The sequence below is a fragment of the Ochotona curzoniae genome, unplaced genomic scaffold (genome assembly GCF_017591425.1).
Source record: "Ochotona curzoniae isolate NIBS_2020 unplaced genomic scaffold, NIBS_Ocur_1.0 scaffold_3835, whole genome shotgun sequence".
Lineage (NCBI taxonomy): Eukaryota > Metazoa > Chordata > Mammalia > Lagomorpha > Ochotonidae > Ochotona > Ochotona curzoniae.
In genome coordinates, this window is record NW_024467114.1 from 19,589,453 (window position 1) to 19,612,377 (window position 22,925).

The 22,925-nt window shown below is 40.6% G+C and overlaps 1 protein-coding gene and 1 pseudogene across 3 annotated transcripts in view; one reads left to right on the forward strand and one right to left on the reverse strand.

Annotated features, from left to right (window-relative positions):
• Positions 1-22,925, forward strand: part of ELMO1 (engulfment and cell motility 1) — a 489,334-nt gene that overhangs the window by 268,143 nt on the left and 198,266 nt on the right. For all 3 annotated transcript variants that reach the window (XM_040964657.1, XM_040964658.1, XM_040964659.1), the window contains one exon: positions 2,661-2,769. In XM_040964657.1, coding sequence (XP_040820591.1) covers positions 2,661-2,769 — 109 coding nt within the window. The remainder of the gene's footprint in view (positions 1-2,660; positions 2,770-22,925) is intronic.
• LOC121145940 lies at positions 21,624-21,708 on the reverse strand (annotated as a pseudogene).

Consider the following 22,925-nt stretch of genomic DNA (forward strand, 5'->3'; position numbering starts at 1 on the left):
CTACAGCTGCAACAATAGAGCTGAGCCACTCGGGATCCAGGAGCTTATTCCAGGCTTCCCACATGGGTGCAGTATTCCAAGGCTTTGGGCCATCCTCCACTGCCCTCCCAGGCCACAAGCAGGGAGCTGGATGGGAAGTGGAGCAGCTGGGACGTGCACTGGCACTCATCTGAAGTGCTGGCACTTCCAGGTGGAAGATTGGCTAGTTGAGCCATTGTGGCCACTCCAGAAAGGGTTCTCTTAAAAAGGAGAGAGGGAGTCGGGTCCAGTGACACCATCCTCACTCAGGCCTACTGTGAAGAAGGGGCGTGCAGCAGTCTGAGCTCTTGCAGACTCCAGTAATGGGTGTTCCGTGCTCAGCACAAGCAGGGGTTTAGCTGGAGTTTTCCAGGCAACTTTCTCAAGGACAAAAACAACCCAGGACATGTCTTCCTGAAAGAGAACCCAAAGATGGAGCAGTTCTGTTCGTCATAATCTTCAATGCATGGTTATTGATGGGAACATATGCTGTAAGCAGTTGAAAAGCTCCACAAAATGGGATGATTCATGGCCTCGTTGGACTGTCCTGAGGGTGATAAAGTAATAATGATGACAGCTATGCACGCTGCCGTGGTATGTGGAGTGAAAGAACAGATTATTTATTTATGTTGTTAGTGCAGCTAGATTAAAGATGCAATGCTGTTTCCAAATGGGAGCAGTTGCCTGTGTTCAGAGAACTGGATATATATCACCATATGGATGTGTATGAGGTTACTTCGGAAAGTTAAGAGAGGTTTATATTGATCCAAAAATGTTGACACCTGGGTCAAATATTTTCATAATACACGTTGTTGGTGAGCTTTTTGGCCTGGAGAGAGGGAGTGAGTGTGTGTGTGTGTGTGTGTGTGTGTGTGTGTGTGTGTGTGTGTGTGTGTCTGTGTCTGAGAGAGAGAAAGAGAAGGGTGTGGAGCACCTTTACTAAAATTCTACCTTTTCCATTTGAAAGTACTTAACTAGATCGAACAGCTGTTGCTACTGTACTAATTATATACTGCCAATAGTACTGACATTCACTTCCTCTCTTCCCTTCCAAATTTTCTTCCTTTTATCTCTTAACATTTTTCCTTTCTTATCATTTTCTCTTCTGTCTGCTTTCTTGCACTTGAATGTCTCAAGTCTTCTGCCTACTTGTTTCGGGATTCTGGAACCCTAACTGCTGCCCTGCGTGACAAGGACCCTGGACACTGTCACGTTGTGGACTAGGCAGTGAGCTGTTCTCTCCAGAACACCCCTTCTGCACCCCACAGCCTCTGACCTTGCTCCTTTGCTGGGAATTAGAAATGCTATTTCACAGCCCTTCACATAGCTAGTTTTTCTTTCTCCAATGTCATACAACCTTCTCTTAAGCTCTGGCCATCCCAAGACTACCCTGTTATTTTTATCATCTCGGCCAAGTGTATTTTTTTCCCTAGCCCCTGTAATAAATTACATGTATCTGTTTTGTTGTTGTTCTGTCTCCTTTAATTAGAATGAGTGTTCAGGGAGTTCAGGACCCTTTTTCATCTTGTTTCTCATTTTATGGTGCCGAGCTGTCTTCCTGGAAGATAATAGGTGCTCAATTAATGCTGTTGATTAAGTAACGTCATCCCTGCCACCAAAGACTTCATGGCCCAGAAGAGGTGACAGCATTAAGTCACTAGGCAGCATCATTGTAGATGCTACTGGGAGGTCAAGGTTCAGGGTATGCAATTGGTAAGCAGGTGCCAGGCAACAGTTACTGGGCAAGAGTTTGGGGAACAGCTTCAGCCATGGGAAAATTGGTTCTTTTGTGATACCAGAAACCTTCTCAATTATTGTTCTTTTTCAGGATGTACAAATTTGAAGTGGAGGAATTATTCCCTTAGAAATAAGCATCGAGATAGCTCAGACCAGCTTAAGGAAAGATGTGAATTTATTAAATGGACAGAGGAAATTTTAGGAGACTTATAGAACAAGCAGACCATGAGGACAGGGAAGCAGTTATGCTGCCCACCTAAGCTGTCTCTCCTGTCCGTTACCTTTGCATATATAAATTTTTACTTGCCTGTAACACCTGAGCCATCTGTGGTGGGCAGGCACTATCAGCGCAGGGGTCCAGTTTTCTCACTTTGATATGAGAAGCCTCAGGAAGAGACTTGGGTGTCTTGTATCACATGTTCCCCCAGACATGATTCAAACAAAGCCAGGGATTGTGAGACCGTGTGAGAAGCCAGACACACCTGCAGGAAGTGTATGATCCAAATGCTGGGGTAGAGCTCAGCGGACATGCCAGGTGATACTCCTGGGGAACAGGATGGGGGGACAGCTCCTCCTCCTAGGAAAGGAACATAAATGCTGGGAAGATAAAAGATAACAGGAACTTAGGTAAAGAGACCTTTTGAAAAACTCCACAGGCATTTCCCTGCAAATAGCCACTAATAAGAAAGCTTAAAATCATTATGGGAATTTTGAAAAATGTGGGAATCTTAGGTCCTGTTTTCATAGTGTACTATTTTGTCTTGGGCATACACACACAAAAAAATCTGTGTTCAGGGATCTGGAAGAGATAGATGTCTGTATCCTTTAGCCCTTATTGAAGTGGAGCCACATTTCTGATGTTTTCAAACACTCAACTCCCTTCCTGACTTCCTTTTCCTTTGCAGATTGTGCTTGAGAACAGCAGCAGAGAAGATAAGCATGAATGTCCCTTTGGCCGCAGTAGTATAGAGCTGACCAAGATGCTGTGTGAGATCTTGAGAGTGGGCGAGCTGCGTAAGTACACCTGCTTCCCTTGTGGTTGCAAAGCTTGGAGGAAGCTCAGCTTCCAGTGTTGTGCCCCAGGATGCACAAAGAATCCCCACAGTTCTGATAGTTCCATGTGGTCATCATTGCAGAGTCCACTCTGACTCGAGTTTGTATTATATGTATTTCTATAGTCGACTCTGGATAGGAGCATTTCTAGAGCCTACAGGAATGGAAAAAATTTCCAGGTTTTGTGGCTGACTTTCAAATAATACAAAAAAAAAAAAAAGGAGTACATATTAAAACAGCTCTGTCAAGGATTAAGGAAAAGATCTATGGATTTTTTTTCAGATACCAGTTTGTAACAGAACAATAGATCATTTTCTTTTCTTTCTTGCAAAATCATTTTTCTCTATAAAGAAAAATTGAATACCTTAATGAAATTCTCCTGCTCTCAGTGTTTCTGTTGCTTGGAATACTATAAGAAAGGGAGTAGCTGAAAATGAGATTTGACCAACAATAAGCTTTTTACTTTTTCTTAATTTCATTACAAGATTTATAAGAGAACATTCAGGAAAAGAAGAGATAATAATTTTTCTGCATTTTGCTCATAGACATAATTTGGCTTTAGCGCATGGTGGTGCATGATTTAACCCGTCCCCATTCTCTTGGTCTATGTTGAATCATTTTCAAGTATACGTTTCCCACCCACACCTACAGGAATCACATATACATCTTTCCACACCGAGGTCTGGTAACGTGAGTGCCAGAGAAGATTGTTTAGACCAGAAGAACATGGGGGTATCTGATATTACAGTGAATGCATTTACCAGCTTGAGAGCTTAGAATAAATGGTATGAAACAATTAGTGGGAAGGAGTCGGATGATTTCATTGAAAGGACCATTGAATTTTATTCACAATGTAGAACTGACTATAGGTTACTGCTTATATAAACTGGAAGGTTTAATGCTTAGTGAGAAAACAACTGAGTCATGAGCCTTTTTGACTAAGACCCATCTCTAGTAGATGTGGGTAAGGACAAGAAGTTGGCTTTGACCTAGATCTACCATGAAAATTCATTACTCATGAACCCCAGGAAGAGCCTTTTTTACATTAAAACAAACACCTTAACCTAGAAATTCCATCTTAATCTTCTTTGATCTATTGCTAACTAAATGGTTTTTTTTTTTTTGCTAACTAAATGTTAAGACTTCAGTTTACATGGATCCTTGATACGATAGTTCATATCTACTTTGTAATTGAAGTAACTCATTGAACATTCAGCCTCTAGTATCACTGTTTATTCAGCTTAAGTGTGTAAGTCCTGAATCGAACAAATCTTACTGAATTCCTCTGTCTGATAGCTGTGACTATTGTGTATTTATCTCAGTTTCACAAGGGGAAAAGATTGAAAGTCACTTGCTCAAAAGCATTTTGAGGCCATCTGAGTATTTTTTCAGAAAGTAGAGAATAAGTTTACTCTCCTGGGCTAGGATTTCTGTGTCCATGGTCATGTTCTGCACTGCCCACTCTTCTTCTCTGCTCTTCCATCCTCCATGCTCTTCTCCTTTGTCCCAGGACATCTGTCTTCATGCTTCATGTTAATCCAGAAAAGTCAGGAGGCACAGGAGAAGGACGAAGTTGGGACTAAAGAAGAAGTTGGGTTCTACTTAAGACCCTGTGTGTTTTGGTAGATCTCTTACCAAACTCATTGTACTCTTCCATTCCCATCATTTTCCCAGAGTAGAATACCCAGAAATACTTTGGTAACATTTGGGGTGATGATCAGAGTCATGTGTTCATTCTGTGGTGGTGATTGCAGTAGTAGCCATGAGTGGAACCCCTTGGAAATAGATAATGTTCCACTAGAGGAAACTAACTTCAAGAGGGCCTCATTCCAGAATGTGCATGGACAAGGTACACATGCACTTATTTGTGCCTGAGAGACTCCCCCTGGTGGGTTTGGGGAACACATGGTGGCAGGAGTCAGAGTGAGCAGACAGCCTATTCACTCTGTGCCTGGGTATAGGGAGTGGGCACATAGCAGAACATAGAGCCTGTCCTCTGGCAGGTGTAGCATAGCCCTGCTGGCCTTTTGAGGATCTTGGTACTCAGTGGAAGAAGCAAGACAGAACTTTGTTTCTATGGGCTGTGCTAACAGGTTGGAATGAGGGCAAGTGCCACCGGGATGCCAAGGGCTGCTCACCCTGAATGGTGACCTATTCCATCTCCTACTGATCTAGTGCAGAGAAGGCCCCAAGTGTTCTGCCACATTCACTTGGCACTTGCTCAAGTTAGACTTTGTGGTTTAACTGGCCTTGGGCAGCTAGAGCCTGGAATTGTCAGGTTAGTTTCCATTCCTGATACTAAACACCTGTGTTTATTTGCATATTAAAATGAAGTGAGTCCTTCTGATGGGCCAGGATGGTCATGGACACTGCAATGACACAATTGGACCCTTTGCATCCCCTGTCCCTGAGGCGTCAGACCATCTTAGGATGTAAAGTGTGACAGGAGTCAGGACCAGCCACTTCTCTGTGTCTATAAGGCATTAAAGCTTTTACTGAATGCCCACTTTCTATTGTAAGGCATTGTGTGTGCAGTGTTTAAAAGATGGAAGTTTATGGTTTGAATTCACCTCTTACCATCAGCTGCAGAGTCCATTCTGGGCATTTTTTCAAGCTTACAAAGAACTTTTCCCATTTCTGAAGTCTACATGTCCAAATGCGTTGTTTTCTGCTCATGAAATATTAAAGGATGGTTGTGTTCTGATTGAATGCTAGACATCAAATGATAGAACACCCTGCGGTAAGGAGAAAAATTGCTTTTTAATGGATTGCCTCTTGCCTGTTGTCATATTAAATAAGCTACTAATATGAAAAACACATCTGAATGCACCCTTATGTTGAAGGATGTATCTGTGTTTCTTCTGAGGAAAATGAGTTTCACACACAAATTCATCTTCTCTTTTGTTTTTAGCTTATAAACATCTATTTTTCTCATCCGTGGTTTTGAGCACCTCTTGAACATGTGCTAGTGATTGACCTTGACAGCCTTGTTCACTTTAGTTCTCTAAGCGAAAACTAAGAGACTCAGTTGCACATCCAACTGTTGGAGGGAAAGAATATTTGCAAAAGAATAAAAACTCAATTTCCCTAGAAATGCTGCTTCTTTGGTTTTTAATTTTTTCTTAAGGACTCTCAAGTCTGAAATACCAATTATCGAAGGCACATTTTTTAGGTTGTTATATAAAAAGCACAATTATTTGGCTTCTCAGTTGTTAGCATTACAAGAAGCAAGTTTTAACCTCTAGCAGTGTGGCCTAAAAAAAAAATCTATTTATGCTCTCAGTACATTTTATCAGGGTTATTTGAAGGCTTTTGAATCACCCCATGAGTGATTCAAGATCAATACCCTCTATGTTTATTAATGAAGGGAAGATTTGTACTCACTGGATATTGTTTAGGGTCACTGAGCTCAAATTGGTATTCAGGATGCCCAAAGAACAGCATAGAAAGAGGCAGGAATGTGGAATGTTTGAATTTGGGCATCTGAATGATCTGTCTTTGAATTACAGCTCCTTTACTAATTGGATTCATTGTTTGTTTTTTTCTTTTTCTCTTCTGAGCTTTTGATTCCTTATCTGTAAAATAAAGATAATTCTGGCTCATGGGAGGCTGCAATGGATGTTGTCTTACTTGAAGATGGATTAAATTTTTGTAAATTCCTAAAATCTCACTATCTGTGTGTGTAATGCACTTTAAGTGGGGAGGGTGCTGTGGTGTGACAGCTGGAACCAGGACGTGGAATAATTTCTCCCATGTCTTCACCACTCCCCATGGATCCGTTAGAATTGTCCCTTTCATCCTCTTTTTCCAGTGAGGCTCTTTGGACAGTAAGGCCCAAGTTTTGCCTTAGTTTCGATTTTGTCAGTTACAGAGAGGAATGCTTGTGAACCTGTGCCCGGCCATGTATCCCATAGGCTAGGTTGTGCAGATGGCCCCTAACTTACGATGGTTATGATCAACTTAATGGTTTTTTTTTTTTTTTACTTTAAGATGACGTGAAAGTCTCTCCCATGCAACTGTCTGTGTGTGTGTGTAGTTTGTATTTAGTACAATTTTCAGTAAATTACACTGGAGGCTCTACTGTAAAATATACTTTGTACTGAGTGATTTTTCCCTAACTGTAGCATAACGTGAATGTTTTGAACAGGTTTAAGGTACACCAGGCTGAGCTGTGATGTTTAGTACCTTATGTGTATTGGATGCATTTTTTTCTTTAAGTATTTAATCAAAGAGAGGGAGATGAAGAAGAGAAAGAGAGAGAGCGTACCTCCATCTTCTGGCACACTGTTCAAATGCCAACCATGAAGCCCAGGGCTGAGAGCTCAGTTCAGGTCTCAGCAATCCAGTGAGTCAGCACTGCTGATCTCCGGGGTCTGCATTCATGGGAAGTGGAGAGCCAGGGCCAGATATGTGACTCCTGGGCTCCGTGATCATAGGCAGGCTGCTTACATGGCATCTTACTGCTAGGCTAAATGCCGGCAGTTAGAGCCTGAATGTTTGGCTGGCAGGGGAGCTGGAACTTTACTTTGTATATGTTCCAACTCAGTAGGAATTTTTATTTGAAAGAAGTGCCCCAGGTAAACATGTAGGATTCCAGAACTGGGTTATGTTTTTAGGTGTGACAAAAATTTGCGAGCATGACAATGCATGTAAGCCACAAAGGGGTCAAGAGATTTGCTGTTTAAAAAAAAAAAGATAGCAAAATCATCATATTGCCCAATGCATTTTGGGTGAAAACGGTTGATAAAGCCAGTTGAGACTATGAAAGGCTGAAGAAATGGACCACTAGGTCTCCATGGGATGGTGTCAGATACTGACGCTGCCTCAAAGGCACTAGCATCTCACCATACCAGGCTGAAAATGTCACCGGACAGTTGCTTCCGTTGGAATTTAATTTTTCTCTTCATTTCTATGTTCTGCACTACTACTCTGGTTTGTTAATATATGTGTGAAACTTTTTTTTTTTTAAAACAACTTGTTTAAGAACAGCTCATAGAATAAGATGTATGTCAGGACATCTTATTGTCACAAAGCATGAGAGCTCCATGTCAGATTTTTGCATTTACGATCAGGAGCAGTGAACAGATGCTAATGGTCTTAAAGACTTTTGTCAAGAGAGGTTAACCTTAGGTTCCATTGTCTACGCATCTGTAATGTGGGAACATCATCACCATCATCATCATCATCATTGTCAGTATCAATATTCTCATCTTAGAATCCAGTGGGGAAAAGAAGTTCAAGGGCTGACTATGGCTTTGTTTCCACAGGAAATAACCTCGACCTGAATACGCACAGGCTTGGAGAGTTGAGATTTATGTGATAGCAAAGCCAACTCTTTCTGTACTTTTAGTGTGTGTTTTAAGAATTTGTGTGCTGGTTTGTTCATGTTGCAGAAGGCAGTATTTTTGATATTTCTGAAATGGCAATAAAATATTTCTCTCCATAGGAAGTGATTGCGGGGAGAAATTAAACTTGACAATGTAAAAAAGAGACTAAATCAAGCACATTTCAGTTATAAGCGGAAGAAAATAATCTATATTCATCATAGGCTTTTAAAGAATTCACTTTTTTACATTATTTCTGAAAAATATACATTGCTGCAACTTCTGAGGGAGAGAAGGCCACAGATTAAAAGGGGAGTTCTGGAGACTTGCTCATCCGTAAAATGAGAAGAGAGAGACAGATTTGAGGATACAAACTCCCACTGCCTTTCCGTATTGCTCCTCTGGTTCATCCCCAGTCCCAGCCTGCGTGGCCATTGTGATTCCTCCACTTGCCCCTGCTGTGTGAGGGCATCATGCTCTCCTTTAAATTCCCATAGCACTTTATTTTGCTGTATTTCTACTATTTATTAATAATTCCTTTTTTCCTTGCTGCCTGTCTCCAATTCCCCTGTATGTTAATAGAATTTATAGGAAAACTCAAAGATGACTTCAAAAAACAATAAATGGTGAAAACAGGGCTAATAAAAATAAAATTTAAGCCATAAATGATGAGGAGGTGCAAAGGACATGTGACAAAAGCCTTCCTGTCTGCTTCTGAAGGACCTTGAATTTGGCTTGTACTGCTTGGTCCCAAGAAAGCAAAAGGAGCTCAGTAAACAGATCAGGTGAATAAGTTTGTTGTGGAATCCCAATACTCATTTTGGTTAAAATTAAAATACATTAATATGACATTTCCATTTGATATCATTTAGCATCAAGAAAGATGATAGAATAGAAGCACATTCCTAGCATTAAAATTATATATACAAGCATATAAAGCAACCCAGCCTATCCTTAAAATAGTAACACTAAAAAGCTTGTCCATTAGCAATTGCATATAAAGTAGGATGCTTTAGGAGGCTGATAAAAACCAATAACACCTTTTCTTGACTGGGAAGGCACAAAGTGAGATGTGGCCATTGATAACAAAGTATTTTAAATTCCTGACAGTAAGACTTTCTAGGTAGAAGTCCCTGAAGAAGTAAAAGAAAAGTTGATAGAATCAATGTAATTTGGAAGAATAGCTATATTACATTAGATAAACAAAACTTAGCTTTTCTATATGTCAGCAGTCATTAGTTAATTATAAAATGGAAAAAAAGATTATTTTAGCAGTGGCAATGGAAATGTAAATTGCTTCCAAATAATCCTTGGATTTAGATAAAACTATAAAAGATCACTAAAATATACAATAAAAAGTTGCAAGCAAATGAACAAAATGCCTTATTCCTGATAGGACAACACTAATATTCTGAAGAAAGATGTCATTGTCTAATGCACATTGCTGCAGTGCAGAGTTCCAATGGAGATTGAGTGGAGATGTCACAGAATGATTCTGGATTGCATTTGAAAGGACTTAGGAGCAGGACCTGGGATGATGACTCGGTGGCTAAATCCTTGCCTTCCGTGCACTAGGATCCCATATGGGCACGGGTTCGTGTCCCAGCTGCTCCACTTCCTTCCAGCTCCCTGCTTGTGGCCTGGGAAAGCAATAGAGGATGGGCCAAAGCCTTGGGATCTTATACCCACGTGAGAGATCTGGAGGAAGCTCCTGGCTCCTGGCTTTGGATTGCCTCATCTCCCGCCTTTGCAGCCACTAGGGGAGTGAACCAGAGGGTGGAAAATCTTTCTGTCTCTCCCCTCTTCAAATTTGCCTTTTCAATAAAAATAAATGAATCTTAAAAAGAAGGAACAGAGGTGGAGCAGATTGATAAAGGATAGGAATGGAAGGGCCCAGCGCGGTGGCACAGTGGTTAAGGTCCTCGCCTCGCATGCCCAGGATCTCATATGGGCGCCGGTTCTATCCCGGAAGCCCCGCTTCCCTTCCAGCTCCCTGCCTGTGGCCCGGGAAAGCAGTCGAGGATGGCCCAAAGCTTTGGGACCCTGCACCCACGTGGGAGACCCAGAAGAGTCTCCTGGCTTCGGATCGGCATAGTATCGGCCGTTGTGCTCACTTGGGGAGTGAATCATCGGACGGAAGATCTTCCTCTCTGTCTCTCCTCTCTGTATATCTGCCTTTCCAATAAAAAAATAATAAAAATAAATCTTTTAAAAAGGATAGGAATGGAAAATGAGTGCAGATTTATTCCTTTACATTTTTATTTTGTAAGCAAGTTTTGAAAAGGATTCATTTATATACTATTTGAGTTCTTTTTGTATAACAATACCTGTGACTGAGCAATTTATAAACAATAGGTATTCTTTAAACTTTTGACAGCTGCAAAGTCAAGATTATGGTATTCACATCTGGTGAGGGAGAAAATGCCGAGGCATCCCGTGATGGAAGGCAAAAGCTCAAGAGAGCACATGAAAGCGATGGATAGTCAGGGGTCTGAACTCATTCTCTTGCTCCACAGACAAGTCCCAGAAGCTTAGCTGCTGCTGAGATCACCACATTCATCCATGAATGCAGACAGAGGCCTCGTTCCCTGCTCCCCCCAATGTCCTGCTCTGCACACTGTTTGTATTGGGTTTTCCGACTCAGGCATTTAGGGGACACGTCCACATCACAGTGTGGATCTTTCAGCTAGCTGTGCTCCGTCATTCTGTTAACACTTGTTCTGCTTGCTTTGTCGTTGACTTTCTACACACGCCTATACACATGAAGATGTATTGCTATGAGAATGGGAAAAATAATGTTTCTTTAAAAACAATGTTTTTTGAAAGGAAGATTTATAGGGAAGAAGGGAGAGAGGGAGGGAGAGAGAGAGAGACCTTTCATCTGCTGATTCATTCCCCCAGTGATTGCAATGGCCAGAGTTGAGGCCAAACCACAAAACAGGAGTTTCTCTTGAGTCTTTTACATAGGTGTGAGCCCAAGGACTTGAGCCATCCTCCGTTGCTTTCCCAGGCCCTAACTAGGGAGCTGGATTAGAAGTGGAGCAGCTCCAACTAGAATTGCTGTCAAGTAGAATGCTGATGCTGCAGACAGAGGATTCGTGTGAAAATCCACCGTGCTTGCCCCAAAAGTACTGGGGCTAGAAAAAAAATCATTTTAAAACAGTAATTTGAATAAAAACAAATACTTTTTTAAAAAAACCCAGTAATTTGAAGAACTAATCAGGATGTCAAGAATGTCTAAAATCCGATCTAGCTGTGGCTTCACATTTCATCAAGGCAGGAAAAAATGCTGGGAGCCCTGTTGGGAAAAGGCAAGGAGCATGAAGGAGCTGGGTGCTGCAAATGAGGCGTCATCCCAGGAGCTGTGTCCCCACTCTTTCAGAGGCTCTGCTTGCCCTGGGAGGTTTGGACATGGCTCATGGCTGCCTGAGTTCTCCCCAAAGCAGGTCGGGAGTGGAGGGTTGTTTCTCACAGGCTGCTTCCTGGGGCAAAACTTAGGGATCTTCTGCTCTGGTCTTTCGTGGTCCTATGTCTTGCCTAAAATTCATCAGTTATTTACATAAGTTATTTACATGTGCATTCAGGACACGTAGCTTTGTATATCCCTGTAAGGAGAAACATGAAATAAATTTAAAACATAAAAATAACAAGCTCAGTGAATGAAGGAGACACTTTGCATGAATGGTATCTAGCATTATCTATAAAATCCACCTAGTGATCAAGTTACTAGTCCTACTCCAAAAATGGAAAGTGCATAAACTGTCTTCCCAGGATCCTGAATTGTCCTCTTGAAACCCCAGGCTGAGACCCACAGGACGTAATTGTTCCAGTAGTCACCATCACTGGCATTTATTGTAGGCTCATGGCAGACCAATCTGTGAGCTCACAAATCTCAGCAAGTTGTAGAATATTAGTGTGGATGGCAGCCTGCCATTGGAGGGAAAGCATAGCGAAGGGTTAGGAGAGACAAATGGCTAGTGAAATAGAATAGGTCACAATAAGAAAGTAATCCAACTGAAGCAAACTACACTTAAAGGAGGAGGAAATGCTGACCTGTAGGTTTTAAAACCAAAACACATACTGAGGAAACTGACCAGCAGAGAACGACACAGGTGCATACCCACAGATGCGTGTCTCTTAACGCATGTCTCTTCCAGACATTGGCTTCAGAGTTGCCTCCAGGGAGACTTCAATTGCTAGGAGAGCAGATGAGGACAGAAAGTTCTAGAATGACTTCTACCTGCGACCCTTGGGGCCTTTTAAATAAATATAGGGATTTACCTGATAGTTGGAGTAGATTAAGAGGTAGTAGTCAATTATATCTCCCATCCCCAGGCACTTAAATATCATTCAAAAATATACTTGCTAACTTCAAGATTAGTAGAAAGAACTTATTTTAAAAATTACCACTATTGGATGCTTTCTTGAGATAAAAGCTAAGCACACATTTCCTCTGCTAACCTGCACAGTGTCTCCATTTAACAACAATGAGCCTGGCACGCAAGGAGAGGCTCAATGGAAGGATGCCTGCCTAGCAGGTGCTGGATGCAGTTGTTTCTCATTGATTATTCCTGTGCAAGACCACCAACCACTGCTTCTGTTGTTTCCACATGCCCTGTCTTCTCAGAATACAAGCTCCCTAAGGGCTAAACTCCTGGTCAATCCATCTTCCCATGGTGTTATGTGTAGTCAGAGATTTAGGGATATTTGTGACATAAAGGCTAGCTTTCCATTTGCTTCAGGCTTGGTTCCAAAAATACTCTTCAGACATCATTAAATTTTTTATGAACTTTGCAATTTGCCCCGAAACCTCTCACACAGCACCTTTTTTTTTCCCCTTCTAAAATAAGTGAAAATGAATTATACAAGCAGGCTATGCTTTCTCCCCTACACCTCCCTCAGGGAAGTTTGGTCAAGAAGGCCCAGTGAATCCAAATTTGAATTCAGAAATATCAACACTACAGTATGTTCCCCAAAGAGGAAAACATGATCTATTTTCAATCTTGTGTTTCAGAACACATAGCTGTGTGACTTCCTAATTTATTATATCCCCAGCTGCCTCCAGACAGCTCTTAAGTTTTTTTTTCCTACCCTCACTCTCGTTTGAGAAATGAGCTCAGTTTTAAGAAATATAGAGCTTGGTCTGTGGTCTGGTAGAACCCCAGTGAGCAGGGCTCAGGCCAGTAAGTGTTGCTTCTCCAGAAATGTGTCTGCTCCTAGCAGCTGCTGCATCCACGGGGGCTTGAAGGGAGCCAGGTGCTCGGGAACAGCTGCTGTAGCTGGGAAGCAGGGTTTCAGATGCAGCTCCCCCATCAACCCTACTGCCCATCTCTCTAGAGTGGGCTTGCTCCCTGCTTCCAGGAAGGGGTTTCTGGTCCACACTGTCTGAAGGAAGTAGAAACAGCAGCGTTCTGCATCCCAGCAAACAATCATGCCCAGTGTGGTTTCATTTAAAATATGGCTTTCTAAGGGTTTTGGCCACAAGAACAGATTGCAGCTGTGGCCTGAGCATCTTTAGAAGGATGAATCATGGTTTTTTTCTTTCCTCCTGAAGAAGCTATTTTGAGCTTTGTAATTGCATATTTCCATGTTGTTTTTCATAGAGTGAGTAAGGAGAATGACTTGCAGTTTGTTTTTTTTTTTACTTGAAATCTGCTAGTTGTTGATTTCTTTGCTCTTCTGTCTGATGATTGCTGAACTTGGTCATGCAGCAGATACACTTTAGGAGAGCTTCTATGAAATGCAAATTGCTACAGAGAGATCTAGAAACCAGCACATTCAATAAACTCCTCAGCTGATTCCTAGACAGCCCAGCTCTCCCTTCTCAGTTCTGGGGCTCCCCTCCCTTGGTAATTCACAGCATGGTTAAATGGGTAACTTTCTAAGGTGACAAAGAACTCCAGAGTAGGCATTCCAAGATCTGGATTTTATTTCTGGCTCCACTGGCCACCTCCAGTTTTCTTCTGCATGAACCTCAGCTCCCTCTGAGGGTAAAACACAGTAATTGCCCAGGTGACCCCAGCTACAAAGCTGCTGCGGTGTGGAAATGACTTCTTACATAATTAATCTGATGTCTTTATTCTCTAAAATAGTCATACAAGGACTTTGCATCCTCTGTTCTGGAGTGACTTGTATATAACCTGTCTTGGCTGTTGGATGCTATGCTAGAGGGCCTGGCACATGCCCACGGGCCTTTCTAAGAGGGAGCATAGCAGCTTGGAAATGTGGACTGAGACATTTACTGCATCCCATGTAGGTAGGGATGGAAAATTGAGTCCAGTATGCATTTCTCAGTCTGATTTTTTTCCTCTGGTTTGACATCCAGGATGACCATCCCTTTCACCAGATGCTTGGGACCAGTAATGTTTCAGAGTTCAGATTTGGGGGAGCAGGGCTTTGGGGATATTTACATACACACAAAATGAGCTATCTTGGGAATGGGACCCAAGTGTAAGCAGGAACTTCATTTAGGTTTCATGTAAACCTTTTACACCCAGCCTGAAGGTAATTGTAGCCAATATTCTTAATAATTCAGTTCATGAAACAGAGTTTGTCGAGTGGGGTTTTTCACTTGTGACTTCATGTGAATGCTCAAACTGTTTCATATTCGGAGCATTTTGGATTTTATCTGCCAACAGAGAGGGTTTTGAGAGAAATCGAACCTTAATTTTGTCAGAACAAATATAGGAAGCAGGAAGAAACATTCCTCTTCATTCTCCTGTGCCAAGTTGATTTCCCACCTGGTGCCTCCCACATCGACATGTCCTCCAGCCTGGGGGTAGGGCTTCTTGCTGTCATACTGCCAGTGTGGCTGTGAGGGCTGAGCCATGCACCTTGTACCTCTTTGATTGGAAATGTGTGTATTTAAATAAACCCAAAAGCTGGAGGAAGAGGGATGCCTAACCTGAAAAGCTGTGAAGATTTCTACCGATCATGCCTGTCCCTGAGATGCTCAGCTCTAATAGCTCTCTGGACTTTATGGGCTGGCTGTTTAATAGCTGGAGGCATTGTGTATTACTGGAATCCATAAGATCCTGACCAAATTGCATGGACTTTTTTGTTTTTCTCATCCAACTTGATGCAGTCAGAACTGTCCTGTTCCCTGTCTGTGTCAACGGTAATATCAGAGGAAACCTTTCAACTTCTGACCTCATCGCGTTCACTTGATCTTCTCATCTTTGTTTTATACTAGCTTACCTTACAATTTTTACTATTTGAGTTTACTTTTTAAAATGAGCTAATATCATTCATGTTTTACTGAGTAACCTGGCTTTTTAAATTTCATCTGTACAGATCTCTTTCCTGTCAGTGAGTACATTCATTTCTGTTTTGTTAAAATTTTTAATATTTCATAGATATGAGAACTTTGTAGCTTCAGAAAGTTCAAGGAAAATGAAATGAAAAGATATATTTATTTTGATGCATAATTCTTTGAGATCCTCCTCTGCAAGAAATCTCTCAAAAGGGTCGTGAAAAAATGCCGATTATGAAAGCCTATTCATGGGTTTCATTTTTTTGCACCAAAGTAACCTTTTGTCTAATTGCATTTTTCCATGTACTTTTTGAAATACCCTTAAATAAATTGTATCCCATGTTATGAAAGCACAGATCTTTTGTCTATAGATACTTAATGCTTGAACTTTTTGTTTTTGTAAAGGGCGCTGGGATGAACATTTGCCCAGTAAATACTGTTAATGTGGTGGTGCTGGGCCTGCAGCAATGAAACAAGAGATCATCATCCTGCCTTTAAGGCAGATATATTCTAGGTGGAGAAAAGCAGAAAAAAAAATACCCAGAGAGTATTTTTTAAAGAGAGAGTTTAAAGAGAGAGAGAGGAGAAGAAACCATCAGACAAGAAATATAGGATGGCTGAGATGGCCTCAATGAGGAGGTGACATTGATCAAATCTATAGATGAAGTAGGATCTGGGGCCAAGACAGTGTCTGGATGAGGTTCTAGAAAGAAGGAAAATCAGTTTCAAGGTCCTGCGGCAGTAATGTTCAACATGGGAAAGAAAGAACTGAGTGGCCAGTGTTGCTGGGACAGAAAGAGCCTGGAAGAGGAGCAAGTGACAACGGAGCTTGAGAGATGCTTCAGGCCTTTGTGGGTCATTGTAGCCTCCTGGTAACAAATTTTGTTTTTACTGTGTGCAAAGATAGGTCACTGGACAAAGGACAATACCAGTGATAACATATGTCTTATAATATTAAGGATTTTCTTGGCTGCATAGGAGTTTCTGTTACTGCATAAACTTCACAAAATTCCCTATTTCAGTTTAACTTTAAAATGAACTAAGAGCATGCATGTTACTTTGCAACTTGATTCTTTTCACCTGGTATATTACAGACTTCTTTCCTTACAGGAACCAACATAAAAGAAGCATTTGGGCGATTATGTTTGCATTGTAAGAGTGCATATACACTGCTACAATAAGGTGTTAGGACGGGCTTGGTGGTGGTTGAAGGCATAGCTAACAGTATTTTCCCTAGCAAATTGGATTTGGGGTGAAAAGCAAGAAGGTATTCAAGGAAGGACTGTCAAGTGGAATCATTGTGGATAGAGAGGGCAGTGAATGATGAGCAGCTCAGCTGTGGCTGCGTGAATTGTGAGATTCCCTTTAGACATCTTACAGAGATGATGATTTCATAACTGGGTATATATGTCGAGTTCAAGGCGTATTTCTAATCTGGAGAGCTTAACTTTTGATGTCCTCAGCCTTTTCATAATAGTTAAAGCTATGAGGCTAAATGAAATCACTGGGGAGGCCATAAGACTGTGCTCTGGAGTTCCCTTAAATTTAAAAGTGGTGTAGAAATGAAAGGAATGGAACGGGCATCCAGTGGAGCTCCAGGGGTGTCAGAATTGAACCCAGAGAACATGAGTCTCCTTGTTTCACATGCTGCAGCTGGAGGCTTTAAATTAGAATTGAAAACTAAATGTGGATGTCAGTCTGGTGGGGGTCAGAGAGGACTGAACAGGAGCGGTTGCAGTGCGTCAGAGGGATATAGAGCCTAACTAGACAGATGGAGGAACCTCTGGGTCAGAGGTGGTGAGACAGTGAGGACACCAAGCACTCCCAGAGTGCTCTGAGCAAAGTCTGCAGAGGGTAGTGCACATCAGGCTTTTGGAGGCATTGATGCCAGTTTGACATGGGCAGAGCATTGGAACATGCAGTCATTTCTCTTCTCTAGTGATTCATTTTCATCACGTTTCAAGAGACTCTATTCCTAATCAGCAGATGAGAGATTGAAAACAAGCTGGTCCTTCCTCCATACCTTTGCTTGTCCAACTGAGGCCCATTCCTGTTTCACCCCTTATAGTAACCCCTTCCCCAGACCTGTCCTTCCCCACGCCGAGACACATCTCACACTATCTTGAACTTGTATGTTGTCTTTCCTTTCAGGTTTTCTTCTCTAGCACCAATTGACTCATGTTTAGCATCGGTTCCATTCAGTTCTAGTATTATAAGATTGTCCTCTAATTCCACATGCCTACAAACTGGAAAGAGGCAACATGGAAGGCAGCTAGTGGCTGTCCTATTGAATTGGATGAAAGGCAATCTCATTAGAAAGTCGAATTGTTTACCTCCAGGACTATGGTTTGCACCACGCATGGGCAATGAAATCTCGCAGTCAGGACCAGCAGTGTCACGATGGAGGAGGCAAGCAGTGGAAGGAACAGCTGTTAGCTTAGTGATTCAGTACTGCTCGTGCCCCTTGCCCCAGTGGCCGCAGCACTAGGCATCTGTGTAGTCAGTGGGTTTGCCCTCTGCCCTCTGAGGCTGTCAGGCATGGGTCAGCCTCCCGATGACCCTCGTCATTGCAGTCAGCAGGCAGGTAGGCCCTGCTGCTGCTGCTGCTGCTGCTGCTGCTGCTGCTGGATTCTCAACAACAGGAATCAAGGTCTTTGCACTCCTTATTCGAGACTGGAGCCTGCAACTCTAGGCTGCTCCTGGCTGGAAGGAAAATGTAGAAACATAGCCAGTGATGCTTGCTGGGCTGTTGGAACACTACAGGGTTGGGTTGTGAGGGAATCAACGGACAAAAGGAAACAAAACCAAATACTTGTAACTCTGGCTGTCGACCTGTTGTCTTAGAACACTCCTCACCGCGGCTGCTGAGCATGCATCAACTCCTTCGCTTGGACCCCTTTTTCTTATTTCACTAGATTCTAGGTGGGATCTACATTTAGGCTTCAGATAATACCATTATTTCTATCATTTTTTAAATGTTCCTCCTGAGTCATGACCTTGAGTCATTTGATTTCTGACATTGAATAGTTCACGAGATGCGGCTCCAGGCATTTTATCTCAAGAAAATAGAGGGAAAAAAAAGATATGGAAGGAGGCATTCAAATAGATTACTCTCTTGAAGGAACTGCAAATAGTGACTCATCGGGGGGTAACAAAATCACTTTAGTGAATTTTGAATAGTATTTTTAAAAATGGAATCAAATAGGTTTTTTTGAGTGCTTTACAAATAGCAGAGGCAAGTGTTTCATTAATTCAGTTTTACATCCATCTGCGTGTGTACTGGGAGGCAGTACAAAATGTGCTTCCTTCTGTTGGTCACGGCTGAAAAAGTTTCAAAGTGCTCCCCACCCCCGCCTCATCACAAGGTGATTCACCTTGAAATTACTTATTGAATAGAGCACTGTGTGTTTTCGTTTTAATACGCATGTCATACATATTTTGATTTCAAAGTGTTTTTTTCCATTAGGCTTTATCTTAAGGGGTGGTTGGCAGCCTTGTAGTGGTGGAAATGAGGCTGATGGTCATCAGATGAGATCTGCATTTCTGCTCTGGCTTTTCTGGGGTCCCACTGCTGGTGCTTAGTGGTGTACCTGAATCCCAGGCTTTTGCCCCAGGTCAGGAAATGAGAAATGCGTGAGTGTGGTATTTCTCATGTGTGTGTAGGACATGTCTTTAAACCTGAAGGGGCAGTGTCCAGCCTTTTGGGTGTCAGATCAATGTAGGATTCATCCTCTGAGAGGTAGACCTGCACACAACTTGAGTTGGTCATTCAAACCAACAATATCTGGAAGAGAATATTGTGTCTCAAGTACTTCCAAATGAGAAGATGCCAACTGTCACTTGTGTTTATTTAGGCAGCATGTATTTGTAACTTTCTCAGAAACTCAACCACCTCTTTTTTGCGCTGATCCCTGGCCCAGTGTCTCTTCAGTTGTGTCTACTGTGACGTTAACCCAGGGTTCTCAGTTCAAGTTAGCACACTCCCCACTACCACCACTGCTTGCAGAGTCTGCAAGCTAATTGCAAGTCATGGAACTTGAATGAAGCTCCAACTCCAACCAGGGCATTTATATGTAACAACAAAAAGGACATGAGAATTATTGAGCAAATGTCTGTTGACCCTCAACTTGTCCCAGATTTTGTTCTAGGTGCTGAGACTTTATTGATCTGATAAAGTGTGAAATTGTCTCTATATTCCTAATTTATATTCTAACCTTATTTGAAACTGCAGAAAAGAGTTCTAAAAGAGATCTTCCCATAATATCCCTTTGATTTCTAACACTGTTTAGACAATTGAGACAGCATGGATTTTATTCCCAAATGTCTTTCATCATACTTTTATTTTACCATACATTTGTAACATTTATTCATATATATGTGAGGGTGTTTTAAAAAGTTTCTGGAAAATAGAATTAAAAGCCTTTTGGCTCAAAAAATCTGAAATCCTTGGATAATTTTATATAATATGTATTTTCCATGAACTGTTTCAGGAGCCCTCATGGAAATGTACTTACATTTTTATATTTATGTATGTATAGATACATTAGTATGCATATTTATGTTTATATATGCTGTATATGTTGCGTTTGATATTATTATACTGTATGAACACAAGTTTGAGTAAGGGTAAGAATTTTTAAATTGTCACATGAATGTTTCTTTGATTTTTCTCTGCCATTCAATGCATTCTCTACTAAAACAAAACAGCTCACATGCAACCTAAGCCATATCACATTTAAAGATGTGCTTTTAGTATTATAAAATTAGTGTATTAAAGACAAATTCGTTAAAAGCATTTACATTTGTTAAAGTGCTTATACATTGTTGGAAATTAGAAATTTTCTGATTGGGAGAGATGTTTAAACAAAATTAAAGCTATTCACAGTTTCCAATCTTGAGATAATAATGGCACAGTGTTGTGCTCCTTTAGGTTTCTGCTTTATCTGTATTTGCATCCTCACATTGAACATGTGTGTGTGTGCGCACACGTGTGTGTGTATTACGCATATGCTTGCACAGTAAGAAATGTGGGATCGAACTGCCTGTTTCATTTAGAATTCAATTTCTACTCCACTTCACTTAAAATTACTATTAGCTTCTATGTCTTAAAGTATCCTTCAAGAGCACTTACATTAATAAGTCGATAGCATTCTGCTGTAGGTTTATAGTTCATAGATGCCTGTTTTTTGAATTTTTACTCTTATTGCATGTATCACCAGATTGAATAGAACCAGTCATCACCAATCATTTACTTTAGAAAGAAGTGAAAATTCCATGTATATATTGAAGTTGTTGGATAGTACTCGCAAACCGCCGTCTGCTGCCCCGTCCATGCTCCTCAGTGGATGTGAGGAAGTACTTGTTGCATTACTTTAGGTACTATCAGAGAAAGACCAAAATAAAGCAAGAAACATTTTTGTCTACTTCAGCCATCAAAATGTGTGTTCTCCTCAGATATTTCATTAGAAATGTTTAATACCTATTGACCATCCCCTAGGGTAATTTACGAAAGTTTAATTTAACATGAGGAAAGTAAGGGGAAATTAGTTGAATCAAACCCAGTCATTTCTAGTGTGTTATTATGGGGTTTTAGGATTTGATGATTATTTTTAAAATGATAACCTAAGTTTGGGATGTCAAATAACTACATGTTCTCCTTTATATGTGGAAGGCAAAAATTAAAACAAAGAAAAAGAAAGGAATGCCGATGTGTTACGATGCAACATATTTTCGTCAAACTTTTTTGTCTTATGATTTTGTTAGGACAGTGGTTAAGAATGTTATGCTATTATAGTTCTAAAGGTCTTTGATTAAGATTTAGACTTGATGTATGTCTGAACCATTTATTTCTTGTGTAGCAACATCATTAGTTGGATTAAAGTTGTGCTTAATGTCTTATGAGTAAGAGAAGCTAGTGATATTCCTTCCATCCAGGCATCATTCAGTTAGCAGGTGACACATATTAGTGAAATAGTCCCTGCAAATACTGATTCTTAAGAAAAGCCCAGTGATTCTTCTTTAGAAGATATATGGGAATGGTCACATTTTTTACTTTTCTGAAAGTACTTAAATGAAACCAATAGAAATATTTGCATTTTAGTCCAGATTGTAAGAGTCAATGATGTACTTTTAAAGAGGACTAAAACAATTTATGGAACTTTTAAAACATTAACCTCTTTAATACCTTTCCCTTTGCTGAGCTGCCAAACACCCATTAGATTGGTTGGCATTTGATTTTTAAAGGATTTACGTTCTTTATTTACAATTTCTTAAAAATATTTCATGATGCTACACTTGATCTTAGCCAAAAGGCTGAGAAGTGATTTTATTTTATGATACTATAAAGCGCTTTAAATCATATGAGCCTGTTGAAAGATGAATGGATAATGAAACTGTGGTATATCTACTCCATAGAATAGAGCACAGCCGTTAAAAAGAATGAAATTCTACCATTTTCAACAAAATGATCCCAGTTGGAGATCCTTATGCTCAATGAAACAAGCCAAACCCGGAAGGACAAATATGATATGCTCTCTCTGATATAAGGGAACTTTCATGCAAATTATAAAACAAATAGAAATATAGGTATGCAGATATATATATATATATATATATATATACATTTATATAGTCTCATAGAACAGTATAATGGAGACTGACTTACTGGGAAATGAAGGTACCATGTAGAACACATCTGTACTCCCAAATAAAAGGAGGACTCCCGATAAAACAAATATACCTTGACAATATGATACTAAATATTTTTACCCTTGTTTATACCTACAATGCCGTGCTGCCCTTAAATGGCAGAATGTTAAACTTGTTGACAATACTATTGTAATGATATGGGGGAAAATGGTTGGAGGGAAAAAAGGAGAGGAAGAAATGGGAAGGGAAAAGAGAATACCTATACCTACAAAACTGTATCACATAAAATAATTAAAAAATAGAAGATAAACCATAAGAGAATTTAAAATAAAGACTCTCCCCATTCTCAGCTTATTTCCTCCCAAGTTTCAGCCACTTCTAACTATTTTTCCTTGCTGATAAGCTCTTCTAACTATTTTTCCTTGCATGTAACTATTTCCATATGTACAACTAATATACACACAGACACCTACATGTGTGCTCTGTGTGTGTGTGTGAGAGAGAGAGAGAGAGATATGAAGTGCTGTAAATATCGATTTTGATGACTGGATATTGTTCCAGTATAATATTTGACCTAAGATTTTTGAAATATAGATAGAAAGTTTGTTTTACTGAAAGGGAATTTTTTTTTACGCATTTTTAATCTAGAGAGATTGAAGGTCTTGGTGGGTTTTCATTTTAGTTAATTTTAGTAGAAAGAATGTGGTAGAGTGAATGGTTTAATTTTTTTAAGTTATGCCAAATAAAAAGAAAATGTTGTCCTCTTGGCTGTATATATTTAAATTTTGGAGTCTAATTAGATTGTAGGGAGATGGTATGAAATGAACATGCTCCGTCTGAGAGTTCTCTCTGGAATTTTCTTGAGGAAATTTGAGCCAAGACATCTAAATTCA